The sequence below is a fragment of the Thamnophis sirtalis genome, unplaced genomic scaffold, assembly GCF_051295495.1.
Source record: "Thamnophis sirtalis isolate CommonGarterSnake01/CBP01778 unplaced genomic scaffold, rThaSir2_p1.2 scaffold_6, whole genome shotgun sequence".
Classification (NCBI taxonomy): domain Eukaryota; kingdom Metazoa; phylum Chordata; class Lepidosauria; order Squamata; family Natricidae; genus Thamnophis; species Thamnophis sirtalis.
Window position 1 is genome coordinate 17,056,043 of NW_028261386.1, and position 22,574 is coordinate 17,078,616.

At 42.6% G+C, this 22,574-nt stretch overlaps 1 protein-coding gene across 4 annotated transcripts in view; it reads right to left on the bottom strand.

Moving 5' to 3' along the window:
• AP2B1 (adaptor related protein complex 2 subunit beta 1) overlaps nt 1–22,574 on the bottom strand; it is a 99,643-nt gene that overhangs the window by 39,561 nt on the left and 37,508 nt on the right. For all 4 annotated transcript variants that reach the window (XM_087717279.1, XM_087717282.1, XM_087717278.1 and 1 more), the window contains 8 exons: nt 19,397–19,618; nt 18,348–18,468; nt 17,399–17,494; nt 13,317–13,432; nt 11,835–12,000; nt 10,157–10,255; nt 5,361–5,620; nt 2,254–2,446 (listed from right to left, as the gene is read on the bottom strand). In XM_087717279.1, the coding sequence (XP_087573405.1) occupies nt 2,254–2,446; nt 5,361–5,620; nt 10,157–10,255; nt 11,835–12,000; nt 13,317–13,432; nt 17,399–17,494; nt 18,348–18,468; nt 19,397–19,618 (1,273 nt within the window). The remainder of the gene's footprint in view (nt 1–2,253; nt 2,447–5,360; nt 5,621–10,156; nt 10,256–11,834; nt 12,001–13,316; nt 13,433–17,398; nt 17,495–18,347; nt 18,469–19,396; nt 19,619–22,574) is intronic.

Below are 22,574 nucleotides of genomic sequence, written 5' to 3' on the forward strand. Positions count from 1 at the left end.
CAGGAAGATCCAGATCATAAAACTAGGTAATAAATATCAGCTGGTTGGAAATATCATATTGTGCTAAACATTCAAATAAATTCCTAGGTCTTTGCAAAAAAAAAAAAAAAAGTTTGGAGATGCATAAACTAGCTGTGGTTGCCTAGCGGTGGTAGAAGGGGGTTGATTATCATTTGTTGAAATGAAGAGGAGGGTTGGGAATGGAAAGCCATTAGGTTGCTTGTCCAATTCTGAGACAAGACACCCATCCTGTATCCAGGCCACAGCTAACTGGTGGAATAGTAGGTTTAACTATACAGGTAGTCCTCGACTTACAACAGTTTGTTTAGTAACCGTTCAAAGTTACAATGGCACTGAAAATAGTGATTTAAGACCATTTTTCAGACTTATGACCGTTGCGGCATCCCTGTGGTCATGTGATTCACATTCGGATATTTGACAACTGACTCATATTTATTATCTATCCATCCATCCATCCATCCATCCATCCATCCATCCAATCTATTTATCTAATCTATCCATCCATCCAATCCATCCAATCCATCCAATCCATCCAATCCATCCAATCCATCCAATCCATCCATCCGTCCATCCATCCAATCCACCCATCCATCCATCTAATCTATTTATCTAATCCATCCATCCATCCATCTAATTTATCTAATCCATCCATCCATCCATCCATCCATCTAATCTATTTATCTAATCCATCCATCCATCCATCCATCCATCCAATCAATCTATTTATCTAATCCATCCATCCATCCATCTAATCTATTTATCTAATCCATCCATCCATCTATCTAATCTATTTATCTAATCCATCCATCCATCCATCCATCCAATCAATCTATTTATCTAATCCATCCATCCATCCATCTAATCTATTTATCTAATCCATCCATCCATCCATCCATCCATCCATCCAATCAATCTATTTATCTAATCCATCCATCCATCCATCTAATCTATTTATCTAATCCATCCATCCATCTATCTAATCTATTTATCTAATCCATCCATCCATCCATCCATCCATCCATCCATCCATCCATCCATCCATCCATCCAATCAATCTATTTATCTAATCCATCCATCCATCCATCCATCCATCTAATCTATTTATCTAATCCATCCATCCATCCATCTATCTAATCTATTTATCTAATCCATCCATCCATCCATCCATCCATCCATCCATCCATCCATCCATCCATCCATCCGCACTGACAAATTGTCACTTTTCAGAATTAGCATGGTAACTCCATTTATTTACCACAGTTATTATAATTAAAGTATTTTATAGAAGATTCTAATATATGCAAAAGCTAATGTAGGGTCAAAGGTTACTAAAACAATAATGTGTATGTCACATCCAGAGTCTGCCTCTGCAGTAATGGTTTCTAGTGTCATCCAACCATCACTGTCCAATATACCAGTATCAAGGACAAACCATATATTGCTAAAAGCAAGGCTGAGTAATGTTACAAAAAGAAAAGGCAGTTATGGTAGGACTGTGAGATTTTTGTTCCAAACTTAGCATTACGGGCTAATTGATCAATTTTGGTTCATAAACTATGGTCTCTTCCTTAAAACTGGTTCGCCCATAAACTAAACAACTTGTGATATGGTTTTGTGTAATGGGTTTATACTGTGCCCTAGCTTTGTTCTTATGGATCTTATGCCTTCTCTTCCCTGCTGTTTTGCAAAATAACAGCTTCTGTTACAATTCATTATTATAAGGAAGTGACACAATGAACCAAAGCTGCCAAGGGTGATGCAAGATATTGTATGAAACATGTACCTGATGCTAAAAATCAAGCACATTTTTTTTCTCTTTTCTCTGTAGCATCTAGCAAGAAACACAAACACGACACAGCCATGCTCCTTGTTTCTGCTTGTTTCTATAGGGATCAGACCACGAACCTCTTAAAAAGCCACTACCAACATTTTCCACAATGTCATTTAGATTTTCCTTATCTTCTCTGAGTATTTGTGAAGATAATAAAGACCGGATATAAACAAACAAATCCACCCAGCAATACCCCAAATAAGCAAGTAAAGGATCTGCAAAGCTGAAAAGGCGCAGAAAGAAAACAAACATCTTTGCTTCCTCCAAGTGGTAGTTACTTGGATCCAAGATCCCAGAAATTCTTTTAACATAAAGGGAAAGGTTGCCAGCAGTCTAGATTTTTGGTAACACACACACAGACCCCCACACACATCCCTAAGAATTTTGTCATGCTTACTCACCAGGCTATCAAGTCCACCTCCTAGAAGGTCCACACCACCCATCTGCATGGAAGACACTTGGGGAACATTCACCGGAGGCCCCAGGTCAAGGTTCAAGAGGTCACCCAAGAGATCTCCTTGGGATGGAATCACCTGAGGTTGCTCCAAGTTTGTAGCACTCATGGTTCCCACAGGGCTGTCTCCTGCATCAGTGCTGAAGGTATGTGGAGGGGGGAAGGAAAAAAGGGTTACTTGGTTTCACTGTCAAAGAAAAGAGCAACACAAAAGACTTTCTCGTGCAAGCTGCTCTAAACAGACTTTGCAGTGCAAGTATTCTTGTAAAAATAACCCTTGCAAGAGGGGTGTGAACTGTAAAATAATTTGACGGCAAACAACTGCTATTTCTTTAAAAGTTGAATTCCATAAATATCTACCCAGTATATGAAGCTGTTGAAACACGGAATGAAACCCTGGGCAAATAAATTCCAATATTAAAATAATGGACTGAAAAATTTAAACCGGGCCATTTGGTCATTGTGAAAGAACAGGGGCAGCTGTGGAATTAATAACCCACCAAATAGCTTGGGAAGAACATTCACCCAAAGCAAGCAAGGGGAAATTGTGGGCTTCCAGGTGTTACTAAACTACCAGGTTTCTTCACCATTACTTAGGCCAGGGGTCGGCAACCTTAAACACGCCAAGAGCCCCAAAGGTCCTAACTGGAAGCCCCCATGTTCAATTCTGGAGACGTCCAGAAGTCTGGTTTCCCTGCCACAGAGTCTCCTCCTAACGCGGTGTCCTTTTTCCTCTACCTGTCCTAACCGAAAGCTCTATCAATTGTGGAGCTGACTGGAAAACCGGCCACAGGTTGCTGACCCTTGACTTAGGCCATTAGGCATTGGAGGGCAACATTATCTTCTGGATCACAAGTTCCTCAGCCCTGATTCAGCCAACATGTCCTGGCAAATTCTCACATTGTTTTGGCAAGCTGCCCAGAGCTGCTTTGTAGAGTGAGATGGGCAGCATACAAATTCAATGAATAAATTACCGATACTCCTCGACAAGTTTTGAAGTTCTGACGGTCCTACCTTGGTGTACTTACAACCTGGATTCAAAATTCTGATAGTCACTCCCCCCTCCCCACATTGTGTCGTGACTGCATTTTGGATGCTCTGCATTTACTACTGTTTGAGGCATCCTGCAATCACATGGCCATGTTTTGCAACAGTTCTGCCCCCCCCCCCCAAAATCAACATTATCGTTTGTTTTTTGGCAAAGCTGCACCCACAGTAAACCACCAATTTGCTAAACAGCCGCTGCAAAAAGATAGTCTGTCAACCCTGAAGCTGACCTGGCTGAAGCCATCTTGGAGCTTCAGTGCTGCCTCACTGGAACTGAGGTACAGGGAGAGGGGAGATAGCGATATCTGGGGTTGTGTAGTCAAAATAAAATACTTTCTCTTGGGAACCAAATATGTTCTCCCACCTGGCCAGAGAAAGGAGGAATTATGTCACCAGACCAGCGGATGGTGCGATGACTGGTCCATGTGACTGATTGTTTGAGGTTGAGGGAAATACTTTTACTTTCAATTGGATGAAAACCAAGGGGCTCCTCAGAGTTGCTTTTCACCAGATAAGTGTCAACATGATATTTCCAATAAAGCTATTCTTTGAGAAATCCACCTGCCTTGGAGTTTTTGCTTGCAATGGATCTATTACCGTATTTTTCAGAGTATAAGATGAAGCAGAGTATAAGTCACACCAAGATTTTGAAAAGGTAAATTAAAAAAAAGTTTTTGCACTCTGCAGGCCTCTCAAACCCTCTGCTTGTCCATTTTTGTAAAGGGGGAGGGGTTTCAGGAGGCCAGAAATGCTATATTCAGTGTATAAGATGCATCTAGACGTTCACCCTTTGGGGGGGGGAAAGGTCTTATATTCTGAAAAATACGGTATTTAGAACCCTGACATTGGCTTCCTAATGGTCTTAAAACAAAGACTACTTGGATGTGGCTGCTTATGACCTATCCTGATTAAGGCAATTTTCTCACGTTTTCTGGCAAGATATTAATTATGTGACTGCTTACAAACTTCCTTCTCATGGATAGTGCTCTACTTACAGCCATTCATTTAGTGACCATTTGAAGTTACAATGGCACTGAAGAACGTGACTTATGACTGTTTTTCATACCTACAAATGTTGCAGCATCCCCATGGTCACATGATTAAAATTCAGAGGCTTGGCAACTGGCATGTATTTTATGACGGCTGCAGTGTCCCAAAGTCACTTTTGCAACCTTCTGACGAGCAAAGTCAACGGGGAAGCCAGATTCACTTAATAGCAATGCTACTGACTTAACAACTGCAGGGATTGCTAAAAGCCTGTAGAGATTCTCAGTCATTCAGGCTATGGTGCTTTTCAGACCAAAGGTGCTTTTTCAGGAGGCAACGGGACTTTCTTGCTATCTCTTTTGAAGACGTTTCCTTTGGGACAGCTATAACCTGGATGACTGAGAATCTCTACAGAAGTTTAGCTATGCAATTTGGGATGAACACCCTTTGAATGATGTGGGATTAGGAACGGGTTTCCAGGGGGGGGGGGGGGGAATGCAGATTACAGGAACCAGGAGCACTAAGCAGGTGACCCTGAGGACACCGATAAACCTCCAAGTGCTTCAACTACCTGCCAAAAGGATGCAGATGACCAACTGTCTGCAAGGAATATAAATCCTTCCATTCCCCACTATCCTGTCAGAGCTGAAGAAGCTTCTTCAACCAGAAGCGAAACGTCTTCAAAAGAAAAAACAAGAAAGTCCAGTTTTCCTCCTGAAAAAGCACCTTTCGGACAACTGCAGTGATTCATTTAACAATGGTGACAAGAATGTGGTAAAATGGGACAAAATTCACATCAACTGATTTACTTAGCAACAGATATTTTGGGCTCAATTGTGGCCATAAGTGAAGGATTACCTGTACTGTTTCCATGTTCATGTGAATGTTGAGTCTGATTTTAAATTTTGTTATTACAAACCAGCCATGTAAAATTGTAAGGGCATCAGGACAGGGTAATATCTCTATATATGAACTTTTTAAAAGCAAGTAATCCACATAATCATCCTGTTTCTCTCTTACCTTCCGTGATGGATAGGCAGGTGTTTGCGGTGGATTCCGTGGCTGCCTTCCACAAAGGCATTGGGTGGTTTGTGATATACTGATGCCAACGAACCAATGTGGCAAATGAGCTCATCCAGCAGAGTGGGCTCGATCAAATCGGTCTCTTCAGAGATCAGGGGCTTCTCTGACAAAACTACCTCCTTGGCAGTGACAGGGTCTGTGGAGAGGAGTCGCCAGTAAATGTAGCCACGGTCACGTAGATCTGGGTTGTCAGAATCCTGAAGCAGAAAAAGGTTGCCTGTTAATGGATATGTCAGGCCTGGAAGCCATCTTTTGCATTGGGCCTTCAGGCCTGCCACATTTTCTATTGTGGGAAATTGGGAGGGGGGATTATATGGAGTGGGATAGCTATAGTCAAAATGACATTCCTTTCTCAGAGAGTCAAGGACATCTTTCCCTGCACCTGGAGTGGTGTGCCTGGGAGGTATCTCCAGTTGGGACAGTGTTTGATTGGACCATGTGATGGACATGTGAGTACTGGGTAGGGTCTTAAACTTTCAACTGGGTGGGGAAAACCTGGAAGCTTTCTGATTCGGGTTTTCCCAGATTTGCCAATATGACATCTCTAATAAAATGGAATTTTGAGGAATCTCAAGCCTCAAAGTTGTCTTGCGTTGGGAGTGTTACTTGGAACCTGGACAGGATACTGATATGGAACGACCTTGGACAAAGGAATACCTTGGACAAAGGAATACACAGCCACGTGAGCGATTGTGGGTGCGCCACGGTACACCCACGTCACATCTATCCTCCGCGAGCTGCACTGCTTGCCTATTGGTCCCCGGATACGCTTCAAGGTGCTAGTTATTACTTATAAAGCCCTACATGGTATTGGACCTGGGAACTTGAGAGACCGCCTCCTGCCAATTACCTCCCATAGACCCATTAGATCCCACAGATTAGGCCTCCTCCGAATTCCATCTGCCGGCCAATGCCAGCTGTCGACCACCTGGAGGAGGGCCTTCTCTGTGGCTGCTCCGGCCCTTTGGAACGAGCTCCCCGTGGAGATTCGGACCCTCACCCCCTTCAGGCCTTCCGGACAGCCACTAAGGCCTGGCTGTCCCAGCAAGCCTGGGGTTCAGCCCCCCCCCCCCTACTCAAATTTGCTGTGCTTGCTGTGCTTTTTTAAATTGTTGTATCACTGTCCTGTTTGTCTTACTTTCTGTATTTGTTTTCCCCTTCCCCTGGTTTTTGTTCAGCCGCCCTGAGTCCCTTCGGGGAATAGGGCGGCTTACAAATCGAATAAATACCAAATACCAAATACCGAGGGTGAAGGAGAAAAGAATGCACAGGAATCTAAAGTCAAAAGTCTTTGGGACATTTAATATTCTCTACAGAAAAATTACAAACACTCCTCACATATCTGAGGCTTAATAGGATTTACACAAGACTTGGCACCCCAGAATGGGACTTTTCAGTAATAAAATGTTCTGTCTGTAAAACTTTAAATCTGTGTTCTATGGGACACAGGCTCCATGAGAAACTAAAGGGAAAAAGTTTACTCAAATGCAGCTGCTGTTTTTAATAACTAAAGCTTGATCAAAGGTTCTGGCATTTAAAAAAACCTTGCAAGTTCTTTAGCCTGAAACTGTTTGAAACCCTTGGTTTAAAAAAGAACATTTTGTAAGCCTCTTTTCACTTCTAAATACATTTAAAAGTTACTTTTTCGCAGGCTGAGAATTCTTTAAAAAATGTAGTATTTTACAAATTTCAACAATGTTGTCAGAAGTGAGTTCAGTACCCTTTATGGTTTCATTTGCATAATTGTGCTTATATAGATTAAGTGCAGGGGGCATGGTTAGTGTGCAATGTTGTCAGTTAGCATAAGAATGGAGGTGTAGAAGTGGTCTAAAGGGAGCCAGTTCCAGCTCCTTCCCTGTCCCTCTGTTGTATGATTCAAATAGGGATGAGAAGGTGACAGATTCCTGCTCCAGACTTGGGAGCACTAAACCTGTAGATTTTATTTAATGTTCTGGGAAGGGGAAAAACAAGAAAGATGATAGGCTCAAGATCCAGATGGATCTTGAAAGACTTGAACACTGGGCTCTTTCTAACAAAATGAAATTCAATGTAGAGAAAAGTAAAGTCCTACACTTAGGTAAGAAAAACCAAAAGTACACATATAGATTGGGTGAAATCAGGCTTAATAGCGGTAACTGTGAGAGGGATCTTGGAGTCTTAGTAATAGCAATAGCAATAGCAGTAGACTTATATACCGCTTCATAGGCCTTTCAGGCCTCTCTAAGCGGTTTACAGAGAGTCAGCATATTGCCCCCAACAATCTGGGTCCTCATTTTACCCACCTTGGAAGGATGGAAGGCTGAGTCAACCCTGAGCCGGTGAGATTTGAACCGCTGACCTGCTGATCTAGCAGTAGCCTGCAGTACTGCATTTAACCACTGCGCCATCTTGGCTCCTAGTGGACAACCAGCTAAATATGAGCCAGCAGTGTGCAGGGGCAGCCAAAAAAGCCAATGCAATCCTAAACTGCATTAACAGAGGGGTACAATCAAGATCAAGTGAGGTACTAATACCACTCTATAAAGCCTTAGTAAGACCACACCTAGAATACTGCATCCAGTTTTAGTCATCACAGTATAAAAAAGATGTTGAGACTCTAGAAAGATTGTAAAGAAGAGTAACCAAAATGTTTAGGGGACTGGGGGCTAAAACATACAATGAAAGGTTGCACAAATTGGGCAGGGCTAGTCTAGTGAAGAGAAGGACCAGGGGAGACATGATAGCAGTTTTCCAATATTTGAGGGACTGCCACAGAGAGAGGGGGGTGTCAAGCTGTTTTCCAAAGCACCTGAAAGCCAGACAAGGAATAATGGATGGAAACTGAACAAGCAGAAATTCAACCTGGAAATAAGGAGAAATTTTCTGACAGTGAGAATAAGCAACCAATGGAATAGAAGTTGCTTCAGAAGTTGTGGGAGCTTCATCACTGGAAGTTTTCAAGAAGAGACTGGACTGCCATCTGTCAGAAATAGTGTAGGGTTTCCTGCTTGGGTGGGTGGGTTGGATTAGATGACCTTCAAGGTCCCTTCCAACTCTGTTAATCTGTTAATCTTTACAGACTCTTTGGGAGCAGCTGTAAGGACAGTGTAAATGGCTACTTCCAATTTCATGGGGCCCTGGCACAGAGTCTTCTTTGACTGAAGTGGTACAGTTATTAAACAAACAAAGGAAGGAAGGAAGCTGCTGGAACGCAAAGTTAAATTTTGTTCGCTGAGTATACACTGACTCATCAGTCGAGCTATGCCAACTCATGTAAACTTAATTGCAAAATGGTCACCATGTTCTGTTTTGGTTGTTGCTTATTTCTGGAGATTTGTGCTCTTTGATGGAGTTTTAAAACCATACCATTCATCATATGAATGCCCAATAACAGGAAAGCACAGATGCCCCCTTGGGGTTGTGATTTTAGGAGCTATCCGTGAGAAGCTATCAGAATGTCAATATTTAGAAGTATATTTTATACTGCTGTGTTTCCCCGAAAATAAGACAGGGTCTTATTTTCTTTTGATCCCCAAAGTAAGTGCTTGGCCTTATTTTCGGGGAGGTCTTATTATTTTTGAGATGCAGAAGGCGGAGAGCAGGGTCACCTCATGGCTGCTGCTGTGTTGCAATATTTTCAGGGAGGGCTTATTTTAGCGCATGAGCTCAAAAGCCTGATTGGGCTTATTATCCAGGGAGGTCTTATTTTCAGGGAAACAAGGGATCAATGAATATACATTTTAGTTGGTTCCTGAAACCTGTGGAGGTATATTCTATTTTCCATTTTGGATTCTTCACATATAAATTAGGGTCTCCCTGACAGATTCTGGAGCAGTGTAATTTTTAAACTCATGATGTCTATAATATGGTTTAACAGTCATAGGAAGTTTCTGTTCCCTTGGATGCCATTAAATTATGGCACTTCTTACCATTAGCTGGACTACTGATAACTATTGTTTGGCAGCATATGGGGGGCCACAGGTTCTCTCTTCCACAAACCTATCACCAGAACCATCTCATGACTTTGCCTCATATTCCAACCCTTGTGTCCAGTGACACAGGAACATTTTCAAGATCAATTGGGTCAGGCCATTTTAATCCCTGGAGAGATAATGTTCCAAAGAACAAATGCCACAACAAAAAAGGCTCGCCTCCTAAATCCTGGCAGATAGCACCTTTTAATGGGAGATGTAGCATGCCTCTCCAGCTGGATTTAATAGGATTGGGAGAGGCAGTCTCGCAAATAACCTTGCCTCATGCCACCTAGGGTTTTAAAGGAAACTACCAGCACCCAAATATGTTGTTTTTTCAAGAGGCGACTGTCCTTTCTGGTTTTTCTTTGAAGATGTTTCACTTCTCATCTAAGAAGCTTGCTCAGCTCTGACTGCATGGTGGGGAATGGAAGGATTTGTGTTCCTTGCAGACAGCTGGTCATTTGCATCCTTTTAGGGAGTCCTTGAGGCCACCTGGAGATTTATCTGTGTCCTCAGGGCCACCTGAGTAGTGCAAATGGGTGTGGAGCCTTCTTGGAACTGCTGAAAGGACTGTGTTGTACAGATACTGGCATGGAAACGAGCCACACATTGCTGACCATTCCATGTTACCAGCAACCCGATGGAAAGGGAAGATGCTACATGGTTCCAATGTCACTGCAGACAATCTAACTAACGAAACATTGGGAGGACCTTTTAACAGCATAACAGTGATACTAACACTTTGCAGCATAGGAAGTGCAGGTGAACAGGATGCCTTACCTGGGTAGCAAGACTCAGCACTTGCTGGACCAGTTCCTGTGTTTCAGACGGCTTCTTCAAAAATAGCTTTACAATGGCAGTCAACAAAGTCAGCTGCACCTGGAGGAAAAGCAAGAACAAAGAAATGAGGAAGGTTTCTGATGGACAAATTACATTTCCAGTACCAGCTGATCTCGGGGAATATTGCCTTCATTGGGATATAAGGTTTAAAGAAAGACAGAAAGGTTAAGCATCTGTGTGATGTAGCTCTTCATGCAATTAACAAAGAAAAGAAGCCTTATGGGATCAGCTCTAAATTTAACCTAGCATCTTGCTTCCCCCAATTGCCAATCAATCTAATGACTCCGGATAGCAGTAAGCAAGTGGGGAGGAGGGGGGAGGACAAGTGTTTCATATTTACCCCTGAGCAGCTGGTACCTAGCTACACAACCCCATAAAAGTAAGAGAGATGGGCAGATCCAAAGGAACCCAAGTTATAGACTAATGCAAAAAACTTTGCAGGGGGAAAGTAATGCTGAGGCACAAAAAAAAGGGGGCAGAGACGTTCCCATCAGTTGCTGAGAAGCAAGAACAAAGCTGAGTCAGTAAAAGGATGATAGACAAATACAATTAACAAAGACAGACCGTTCTCTGTTGAGATAATTTCCTGATTACATTGCAAAGCTATTTTTAAATACCTTCAGGGGAGACGTGATAGCTGTCTGCCAAAGTCAAAGATATGAATGTACTTGGATTTGGCAGATATGTGACCACAAAGATAAAATCCCAGCTCTGTCTCAAAACTGTGAATGAAAAACAAACTCTTCCCTAGGTGCTGGGAATTAAGGATAGTTGGACATATCCAGAGGGCAAATAGGAAAAAGTTGCACCAGCAGGGGTTTAGCTTAGCAGCACATAGTAGAGAAGCAGCGTGATGGGGAAGCAACAGCTTGTGGAAAGAGAGGCAAGCTTTTGACCAGAATCAAAGCCGAGGTGGTGCAGTGGTTAGAGTACAGTACTGCAGGTTACTTCTCTACCTGAGAGACCGCCTCCTGCCATTTACCTCCCAACGACCAATAAGATCACACAGGTTGGGCCTCCTCCGGGTGCCGTCGACCGGACAATGCCGGCTGGCGGCCCCCCGAGGGAGGGCCTTCTCTGTAGCTGCACCGGCCTTATGGAATGAGCTACCTGCAGAGATCCAGACCCTTACCACTCTCCCGGCCTTCTGTAAAGCGACCTGCTGTTCCGGCAGGCCTGGGGCTGTTGATTAAAATCCAGCCCCACGTGATTGAATGGATGATTTTATTTTAAATAATTGTACTTTTAATATTTTATGTTTTTGCTTTTGTTGTGAGCCGCCCAGAGTCCCTAGGGAGTGGGCGGAAATACAAATCTTATTAAAGTTGCAAAGTTGCAAAAGTTGCAAAGCTGATTGCTAGCTGCAGTTCAGCAATTCAAATCTCACTGGCTCAAGGTTGACTCAGCCTTCCATCCTTCTGAGGTGGGGAAAATGAGAACCCAGATTGTTGGGGGCAATATGCTGACTCTGTAAACCGCTTAGAGAGGGCTGTAAAGCTCTATGAAGCAGTATATAAGTCTAAGTACTAAGTGCTATTGCTATCAAGCTGCTGAAATCAAGGATCCAGTTTCTTCCTTCAAAAGAACTGAGACAGGAATATGGAGAGATCAGTGTTACCTGGGTGCTTTCGTCATGGAAGCCCTCCAGGAAGCTCTCCAAGAGCTCGTCTGCATTGTCAATTCTCTCTGCATATTCGCCCACAATCCAGATCATAGCTGCTCGGGCATCTGGCTCATCCAGAGAATCAAGGTTTTCACAAAGTGTGGCAATGATACTCTCATACCTAAAATAACCAAGGCAGAATTGGATAAGGTTATTATTGTCAAACCTTCTTGTGCTCTCAGTTTTTTTCCCCTCCCAAAACAAACCTTACATTCACCCCCGTTTCGCTCCAAGGTCTTCAGATCTTGGTTTTAACTATTGTTAATCCGTTTTAATAATCGCCTGCCCCTCCGTTTATCAAGTCGCTTCCTTTGTCTACTTGAAGACTATGCAAAACAGCTCATCCCAGTGTGTCCCCTGCTTGCTTTCCAGCTCTCAAATAATTATTAGTATTTCAAGTCATCAATTGCTAGTGTTAATGAAGAAGGCATGTAGAGGAGTTGAGCAAACACAGATTAGGTTTCAGCAGTGGTACATATCAGAGGAAACTGGTTATCTTTGTTGACCACAAGTTCAATATGAGCCAGCTCTGTGATTCAGATGCTAAGAAGGCAAATGAAAAATAATTTTTCCTATCTATTTTGCCCTGGTCAGACATAACCTGCAGTATTGTGTCCAATTCTGGATACTCCTGTCTAAAAAGGATATTGACCAATTGGAACAAGTTCAAAAGAGAGCTACCAAAATGGTGAGAAGTCTGGGTATACCAAGCTCTTTAAAGAACATTTAATGTACCCAAGTATATTTTGTATACAAGAGAGATGACTGAGGGGAAATATGATGAAGACTCTAAAAAGCTATTAAATGCAAGTGAGATTATTCTCTACTGCCCCAGAGGGAAGGACCAGAACCAATGGGTTAAAACCATAAAGTTCAGCCTAGACTTCATGAGGAACTTTCTGATTGTACAAGCTGTCAATTTGTAGTACAGGTTGCCACATGAAGTGCTGAGTTCTTTTTCACAGGATGCATGGCTGGTCGTCTGTCAGAAATGCCCTAATGCAGGGGTTCCCAACCTTTTCTATACCCAGCACCCCTAGAATGCTTCTGATATATTCTCGCTCCCCTTAAAATAGTAAATAATTACATGCATATAATTATCCATATATAGTTTTGAAACGTCTAAACCCAAGTTTTCACACCCCCTGGAATATCACCTCACACCCCCAGGGGATGCAAGCACCCCTGGTTGGGACCCCTGCTCTAATGGAACTGGACTTGGACTAAACAAACTCTACATTCCCTCCCCACTTTGTGATTCTGAATATTTAGTCAATGCCACTTGATTTTTCTCAAATTAAGTAGCCCTGTCCTTACGTATTCAGGTGTTCCTCCACTAGGTCACCTAAAGTCCATACAAACTGGCACCCTTTAGGTCAGCCACAATTAGTATCGGCAAGGTTGCTTCTGCACACTTCACTTGGTAGCTGTACTTACTTGTTGGGATACTTGCGGAAGATGTCTCGGATGACCACAATGGCTTCCTGCACTACATAGTTGACCTTGGTCTGGATGAGATCCAGAAGTGTGCTCACACAACGCTCAGCAGATTGCTGTCAAAAAGGACAGAGCAGAACAGAGATCTTTCAAGTCAGCTCAAGTAGAAAGGCTAACCTGGATAGGCCTCACAATTCTACAACTTCACCTACCCGTATCACATCCACGCCCTGTTTTAGATTTATTTATTTATTTAGTGCATGACAAAAAATGTTAAAAAGCACATCACAATTACATTCTCAAGGAGCAAATATGAAACTATTTACTGTTTTCATAAATTTAAAAGTAGACTGTTTATATAGTCCCATGATGGAGAACCTCTGACATGCGTGCCGGAAGTCGCATGCAGAGCCCTCTCTGGGCACGCGAGCCAGCGACCGTTCAGCTGGCTGGTGCGCGTGCCAGAAACTGGAAGATCATCTTCCCGGCATGCGCATGCACACCTCGTGGCTGCTCTTGTGGTTTCCGGCATGCACACATGTGCATGCTCCCATTTCGGCACTCGGTACCAAAAAGGTTAGCTAATACATGATGGAGCTGCATACAGAAAATCTCTGGGGTTTTCCTCATAAATGGAACAAATATGTCGCACTGTCTGCTTTGGAAGAATGTAGGAATCTTAAACTTGGGCATCCCCTGGGCAACGACACAGAGTTGATCGATTCTTCCACAAGAGCAGCCAGACAATCCTTGTGATCTCCTGGCTTAAAAACCCCTTATTATTAGAAGACCTACTGTATAGTGCAATATTAATGCAATATCAGGGATTTTCAGTACAATTGTATAGAATGTGAAGGATGTGTATTTTTATTTTATTTTATTTTATGCATAATGTACACTGAAGATGGCATTTAATTTTGTTGTATGAGGTGCAATGACAATAAAGTAAACTAACTAAACTAAACTAAACTAAACTAAACTAAAGATCTCCCTTTTTAGAAATCACAAAGCAGAGGCCATGTTCCACTCATTCACAAGAAATTATTCTTGCATGGCAAACTTCCCTAAGTGGCATGAAATGAGACATTTCAGTGTATATTTGATTAATGCAAATTGCATACTATACTTGGAATACTTTTGCTGCTAACACTGTTAATATTTTTTTAAAGTTATAGAAATTGTCTTAGGCACAGTATGAATGAATGACTGTGCATCTTTAGTGTCATGCCTCTTTCCAATCATATGAACAGAGAGCACTACCTTTCCTCACCTGTCATTATGCATATTGACGGCCTTATAACTAAATCAGTGTCAACTTCAAACTGAACCTGGCCACAGCCATCTCTCTGTTCCTCAATTGCCACACAGGGGGGAAGAAGGTTGGAATGCTTTATGAGACACAACAAGGATTGTGCCTCATAAAGCTTTTTCATGAGAACCGAGGTTATGTCCACTGTCAACAGATAAGGTTGGGAAAGGAGTGGCAATTAACTCAATTGGCCAACGTGATCTGTGACACTTGGGGATAAGTGATGTGGCTTGCTGGCAACCAGCGGTGGCAGCAGAGTCAGACAGTGAGGAGGTTGGGGAGGAACATGGGCCAGTCCTGGGGGCTGCGGAAAGCTCAGATGAGGGCTCTGTGTTGGAGACAGAGAGGGAGCTAGACAGCTGTGAGGTAGAGGAACAGCTGGAGCCTATTCCCAGTGTGAGCATGTGCAGAAGACAAGGGAGTAAAGCCACACGTTGGACATGACTGCCCCCTCCCATAGGAAACAAAAGAGGAGCAAACTGGGAGTGGGCTTTTGCAGGAAACAATTCATCCCTTCAGTCGTTTTGAGAGTGGAAAGTTCTGTTTCTGACTATAAAAGAGTCTGTGCCAAGTGTTGCCTTGCCCTGCATTTGGAAACTAGTTAGCTGGCAGCTCTCCAAGCGAGATAAGGTTTGTATTTGATAAACATTCCTCTGTTTGCCAAGCCTTGCTGACTGTGAATGAAAGGAATTCACAGTTGTGTAAATAAAAGTGGTTTTGCCAGGATCAAGACTCTGCTTCTTGCTTTTTAAGGAAGCCTAGGTCAGAAAAAATAGGGTTATTTCCTAGTTTAATTATACTGAAAAAGTGGGAAAGATTTAGATTTGGTTTTCCATGGAAGCTGTGTCAATATGACATACTCCATTAAAGTACATCATATTGAGAAGGAGCCAAGTCTCAGGGTTCTGGTTTGCTTGAGTTCCTTAGTTGGAGCCTTGACATTCAGCCCTTCCTGAAGACAGGTATTTTTCCCATGGTTGTCATACGTTTCAATATTCCGGTTTAGTAGAAACCACTGTTGATGCAAGAGTCTGTCCAACACGAATCAGTGCCCTAGGAAATGCAGTGAGAACTAATCCCCAGCATTTTTGCTAAAGAGATCCTGGGGAAGCCCCCCCTGTCTCAACCAATTATCTAACCCTAAACTACCTCCCAATGGCCAATAAAATAGCTTCCTTTATTTCGAATGCTACTGCAAAGTTCCCAGAAGAAACCTAATTAATTTACGAGCCTCGAGACAAAGTTCAAAAGAAATCCAATCATTTATTAGGATCAACATTCTGGCATAGACTCCTGTGGAGCCAAAACTACTTTCGCTTAATTGCGTTTGAACTTTACCCCTGTAACCCCTCCCTTTTATCCTGTGTCATAACTCATATTCTCCAACTAAGCTGTAGACATGAGATCCGAGGCCGAAGACATGCATGGAATTTCTCCTTCCATGCCAGCCTGATAATAGTCATGGCAACGCTTTAGAAGTTGACAGCTACAATGTTTAGGTGAGTTTCCATGTGTAAGGGGAAAAAATATTACAGCTTAGCCCTCAACTTACAGCCATTAATTTAGTGACTGTTCAAAGTTACAAGGGCACCCAAAACGTGAATTATGACCGTTTTTCACATTTATGACTGTTATCATGGTCACGTGATCAAAATCCGCCCACTGGGCAAGTGGCATGTATTTCTGGCTAGCTCCCACCAAACAAAGCCAATGGAGAAAACGAGAGTTGCTCAACAACCGTATGATTCACTTAACGACTGTAGTGATTCGCTTAATAACTGTGGCAAAAAGGTCATAAAATGGGACAAAACTCACTTAAGAACAGTTTCATTTAGCAACAGCCATATTGGGTTCAACTGTGGTCATAAGTCAACTATCTGTGTAGCCTAATAGCAGAGCACCGATATATCCTATGGAAAAGTCAGGCATTCCCTTATTTGCCTTAGAAACTAGAAATTCGTCATCTAAATAGTAATCCTTTTGAAACTGCTATCTGCTGAATTAGCTGAACATGAAATCTTCCCGATTCACCCCAAATATTTGCCCTTTTTCTAAGGAAAAAAAAAATTCCCAGTATTGGCTCCTATGCCGGTTAAGCTCAAGAAACATCAAACAATGTTTACTGTTAGAAGAACAGCTAGGGAGTTGGGGGGGGGGGGCAGTAGTGGTAGAGGAGGTCAGTCTGTTCCAGAGATAAATGCATTTTAAATTATAACAGTTCCCTGCTGACTGAACGGTGTTGTCTAAATCAAGGGCTCTGAAAGCAGAGAGAACAACAAAAGACAGGTGTTCCCAAAGGACTGAAAGCTGACGTATATGTTTTTTAGTGTGAAGTGAAGATCAAAATGCTGAAAATGTTCTCTTTTAGGATGAGTAAGAAAAAGCATTTACTACACTCAAGTACTCTATTCCCCAACCATATTTTTGGTGCAGGGCTGCCCCGCAAGGAGGTGTGACAAAGCAAACAACAGCAACAACCTCAAAGCATGTGAAAAGGGGCAGAGATTTGATCCCACAATTGCAGCTACCTCATTTCCCGTTTTTGACCTCATCTTCCAACACCCGACATCATGAATCCACCAGAATTGACTGTGTTGCTTGTGTGTCACACCAAGTGATCTACACCTGGGCCACCTATATGATGTCAACTATGTTTTTTAACATTATTTGTTTTCAAAGGCTAACCCTTACAGTTCATCTCCTGAACTGAAGTTCAGCCTGCTGTAGCAATTCAAACACAAAAGCAAAACCAAGGAAGAAAAAAGCTTCTCACTTCAACTTTGATGGCACATCGTCCAATGGCACGAACGGCTTTGCGTACAAAGTCCACATCCACTTCTGTGGCATACTCCTTCAGTTCTGCTAAAACCTGTTGGGAATACGTTAAAAAAAAAAAACCAACTCAGATCAAATCAGAGTACGGCACCATTTCTTGTTGCCCTTGTCCCCTATTGGCTTACTGCCACTGATATGATCCAATAAAAAGGAAATAAAAGAGGAGTGAAAGGGGAGTGCGCTTTTGCAGGAAACAATTCGTTTGTTCGGTTGTTAGATTCGTTTCAGGAGTGTGAAAATCTGTCCATGATTCTCAGAGACTCTGTGCCCAGCCTTTCCTTGCACAGCACCTCATTTGTAAAACATTTACATGGCAGCTTTCCAAGATAGATAAGGTCCGTAGTCATATTTATTCCTTTGAAAGACTGTTTGCCAGGCCTTGCTGAATGTGAATGAGAGGAATTCACATTCATTTAACAAAAGGGGTTTTGTCAGGACCAGGAGTCTGCCTCGTGCTTTTTGGGGAAGCCTAGATCAGAACCGAAATAAAAACACATTGCAAATGTATTACAGCAGGAGACCGTAATCAATTTAAGACGGTGGGAAGATTTGGAATGCTGGTACCATGTACTGGGCATTCTCATCAAAGAACTCCCAGGGTAGGAATGGCCATACCCATAGATCCATTTATCAGAAGGCCAACCAAGCAGTGGGCCGTAACCACACCCTTATTATTGTCTAAGAATATTTAGGTCAGGAAAGAACTAAAGAAGGCAGGGAGTTGGACACAGTCAAGAAACCTGTTATTTGTCACAATGTCACCCTGAGGCCCCAAGATGGGGTGGTGGTCAGGGATTACAAGTAACTGCAAAGCTAATGTCAAAGCATTTATTGGGAGGAATTTTCTAGGCAAATGTGAAATGAGACCCATTGGGTCCCAGACTGACCTGAGCAATGTTGGCCTGGGATGCTAAGCGAATCATGATATCGAGTTTCTCCAGCTTCACGTAGATGGGGTCGTTGTATTTCACAAAAAAAACCTTGATCTCCTGCTTCAGGATTTCAGGCCTGGAAAAATAATGAGCACGCATGCTAAAATGATCACCAAGCTGCACTCTTGTTCATTCCTGAGAAATGGCAGATATGCATTTGTTTTCCAGTTAAAGAACTGCCATGCTGCCTAACTAGAGATTGCTGCAAATTTGTCTGATACCCCTTTAGTGGCATTTCAAACTATTTATCAGGAGTGCACTCTTTGTTAGTCAATGCTATTAAATAACGCTGCATTAACATATCCCTCAAGTTGCAAAATACTGCTGTGGCCCGTCAGCAGCCAGCACAGCTGGTGACAAACTCAGACAGTGAGGAGGTTGGGGAGGAACATGGGCCAGTCCTGGAGTTTGGGGAAGGCTCTGAGGAGTGATCTGCATTGGAGGCAGAGATAGGGCCAGGGCCGTCCGACAGTTATCAGCTGCCTTCGACGTCGGATATTAGTGGGGCAGAAGAACAGCTGGAGCCTGTTCCTGATGTGCACATGCACAGAGCTATCAGGAGAAGGGGACAGCTAAGGAACAAGGGCCGACTCAGGAATAAAGGCAAAGGTAAACGGTGAATGGCCCCTCCCATAGGGAATAAAGAGGAGCGAAAGGGGAGGAGAGTTTGCAGGAGACAATTAGTTCAATTCATTAGGGTGAAGATCTGTTCCTGACTTCTTGCCAAGTAATTGCTGCTACAGCGTGGCATTTGGAAGATATCAACCTGGCAACTCTCTAGGCCTGATAAAGGTCTGTAGTTGTGAAATCTCACGAAAGACTTTTTGCCGGGACTTTGCTGGAGAGGAATTCCCCTTAACCTAAATAAGAGGTTTCATTGGGACGAGGATCTTGCGAAGCCTAGGTCAGAACAAATACCAGGATCCGTCCAGTTTGGACATACAAAACTGTCTTATGTGCAGTTTTTCAATCTGAAACAACATCCTTCCTTCCTTGTGCCTGACCTTTTCTGCACAATCAAGTTGATGTTCCTCAAAGCAACATATTGGACTTCAGGCTCGCCAGACAGCAAGGTGACCAGTGGAGGGGCCAGTTTCTTCAGCAACATGTTGTAGTAGTCGGAATCCTTGGGAAGGAGCTCTAGGAACTTCATCAGCACTTTGACAGCTGATAGCACAACAGCGGAGTTGGCATGAGAGAGGCGAGGCGTCACCCGTTCGCATATGCTGCCAAAGAAGAGAAACATGAATAAGAGAACAGCAAAGGCTGTTCTTTCCTCCTAGAAAACCCTGGCTATGCTGGAGAGACACATTCTGATCACCCAAAATTAATGAGCAACAGAGTGGGGTTTTTTTAAAGGCTTTTGCTGTGCAGAATTGGATATCCCATTAAATAGATCTTTGAGAGTCTTGATTACAATATTTTATGCTGATAGTCATAGGTGCTAATAGAGAAGCAGACAAGCAGCGCATATTGGGAGATAGCTAATTTGCTGCTGATAGTTCCCAACATCTGGAAATAAAACTGCTTCAGGTGTAATCTGAAATAACCTGGATTAATCAATTGCAAATTGATTTCTTATGTTTTGTTAGGAATATAATTCTAACGGTTGGGTTGGCAATATATAAATCATGTAACAATGCTATACCTGTTTCTTTAAATCATACTGTAAAATGTGATTGGTTGCTGTTTTCCTCAATCAGCCATAAGAGGGAGCCAGAATGACTGTTAGCTCTCTGTTTGTTAGATGCTGGGCTGATCTGATCTGTTTTGGAAGCTGGAAGTGCCGTGAGCTATTGTAAGTTTTGCAACTGTTAGCAAACTTTGTGTACCGGACTGTTTATATGATACTGGACTATGTTATTTGGATTATCCCTTAACTGAAAGACATTGATGACTGACTGTCTTATCTGTGTATGACTTAGACTGTTTGATGGACTCTGATACCTCTATTTCCACGAAAGTAAAAGCCTATTTAAACTGCAGTGTCTCTGTATGCTGGTTTGTGTGTTCTCCAATACAACTCTCACAACGCTTCGCTGAACGTACTTGCTCTCCCAATGGGGAGCTTACTTAACATGTTTGCTTATTCTCAGCCATTAAACAATAGCTCAAAAAGAGACATTTTACTGTGCTCCTAAAGTGCGCTGAGAAGCAGCACTAAAGGGGGAAGGAAGTTTCACTAAAGGCAACCAACAAAAGTTTCACAATAGCTGTCACTTATCTGGCCCTTGGAAAATAAGCTCAGAGGCCAAAATTAAGTCTCCTTCAAGTCAAGCTTGATTCCTCATGACACGGAGATGGCTGAACAATTTTCTTGCCTACAGTACAGAAGGAACCCTCTGCTATTTTCCAAGACATTTCTCAACTTCACAATCTCTGTTGCTAAGCTCCTGGGATTCCCTGGTAGCCTCAGATCAAGGTACTAATTGGGCCTGATACTGCTTAGCTTTGGATGCTAGATAAGAGGACCCAGGTATTGCCACCTACTGGGATAATACGGTTGGCAGTTCTCGGTTCATGGGATGGCAGAAAGGAGACTCTATCATCTGACCTGCTTCACATCGCAGCCTTTCTACACCCCTTCAAAATCTGCTCTGTAAGATCTGAGAAGTCTGCACAGCAGATTTTAAGAGTGGGAAGTGGAAAGGGGAAATCACACCCCTTCTGCTCCAGTTACAGAAACCTACCTTTGGCTAATACCCACAGAAAGTTTTGAAGGTCTGCATGCCAACTCTGTTAATGGTTTAATATCAACACTGGGTTTTCTCAATATCTGCTTTTAAGGAGAATGTAGCCCTAGTCACAGAAGCTTCCTGGACAACTTGAGGCCAGTTGCTTTGCCCCAACACAACCTATTTCAGTTGATGTTCTGGGGGGGAAACAGGGAGCGTTCCACAATGCTATAATGCCTATAGTACAGAGGTGGTATTCAGCAGGTTCTGACCAGTTCTGGAGAACCGGTAGCAGAAATTTCGAGTAGTAGAGAGACCCGGTAAATACCATCTCTGACTGGCTCTGTCCCCATCTATTCTCTGCCTACCGAGTCCCAGCTGATTGGGAGGAAATGGGGATTTTGCAGTAACCTTCCCCTGGAGTGGGGAGGGAATGGAGATTTTACAGTATCCTTCCCGCACCACGCCCACCAAGCTATGCCCACAGAACTGGTAGTAAATTTTTTTGAATCCCACCACTGCTACAGTACATAAAAATAATTCAAGTCTGCTTCTTGAACATGCCACTAGTCTGCTTCTTGAACATGCCACTATTCTCAAATTGTATATACCTCAAAGTGTTATTGAAGAACAACCAAAGTTAGTAACTGTCTACCTAGGATTTAATTTTACTCTAAGCAATTTTTGACAGAGATAAAGAAGGTTGGAGAAGATGAAAATCAGCAATTATCCTGATCTGAGAATTAACTGTCAAAAAGAGCTAATAATAAGCCACCCTCTAACTCCCAAGGTTGGGTAAGGTGACTGACAATATGGTAGCTTCGCAACTGCAGGCAACTCTGGAGGCTGCAGAATATCCTCCTGACCCATTTAAAAATGGCTACGCGATTGAGACTGCTTTGGGTTCTATTCATCTAAGGATCAAGAGAAGACGGGTGACTCATTCTTGATTTCTCATTGACTTTAGATACCATTACATATAATATCCCTCTGAATCATTAAATAGATTTGGGAATAGGATACATGGCTTTGCAATGGTTCTCCAAGAGTGTCCTCACATTACAACCATAATGGAGCATGGCATTTTGATTATAAGTTGTTACAGTCATAAGTTGAGGCATCACATGGCTGGACTTAATTTTATGACCATTTTTTACAACAATGGTAAAGTAAATCAATGTGGTTCTAAAGCAAATCATGAATCCATTAAGCAAATTCAGCATATCCAATGGGTGTTTTTCTTTCTTTCAGGAAAATGGCAGAAATGGCACAAATCACAATCCCACCATGGCTGTGACATGCTACAACCAGTCATAAAACCAGTTTTAACTACCAATCTATACTTGCTCATTTTAATTGCTTTTTTTTTACTTGCTGTTTAATTACTTTGAACGTCTCCATTTTACTTTTGTTCTTTGTAACTGGTGACCAAGAGACTTTGGCAGTTGGTTATATAACCAAGTTAAACAAATGTAAGTGACTAGGGGAGACATGATAGCCGTGTTCC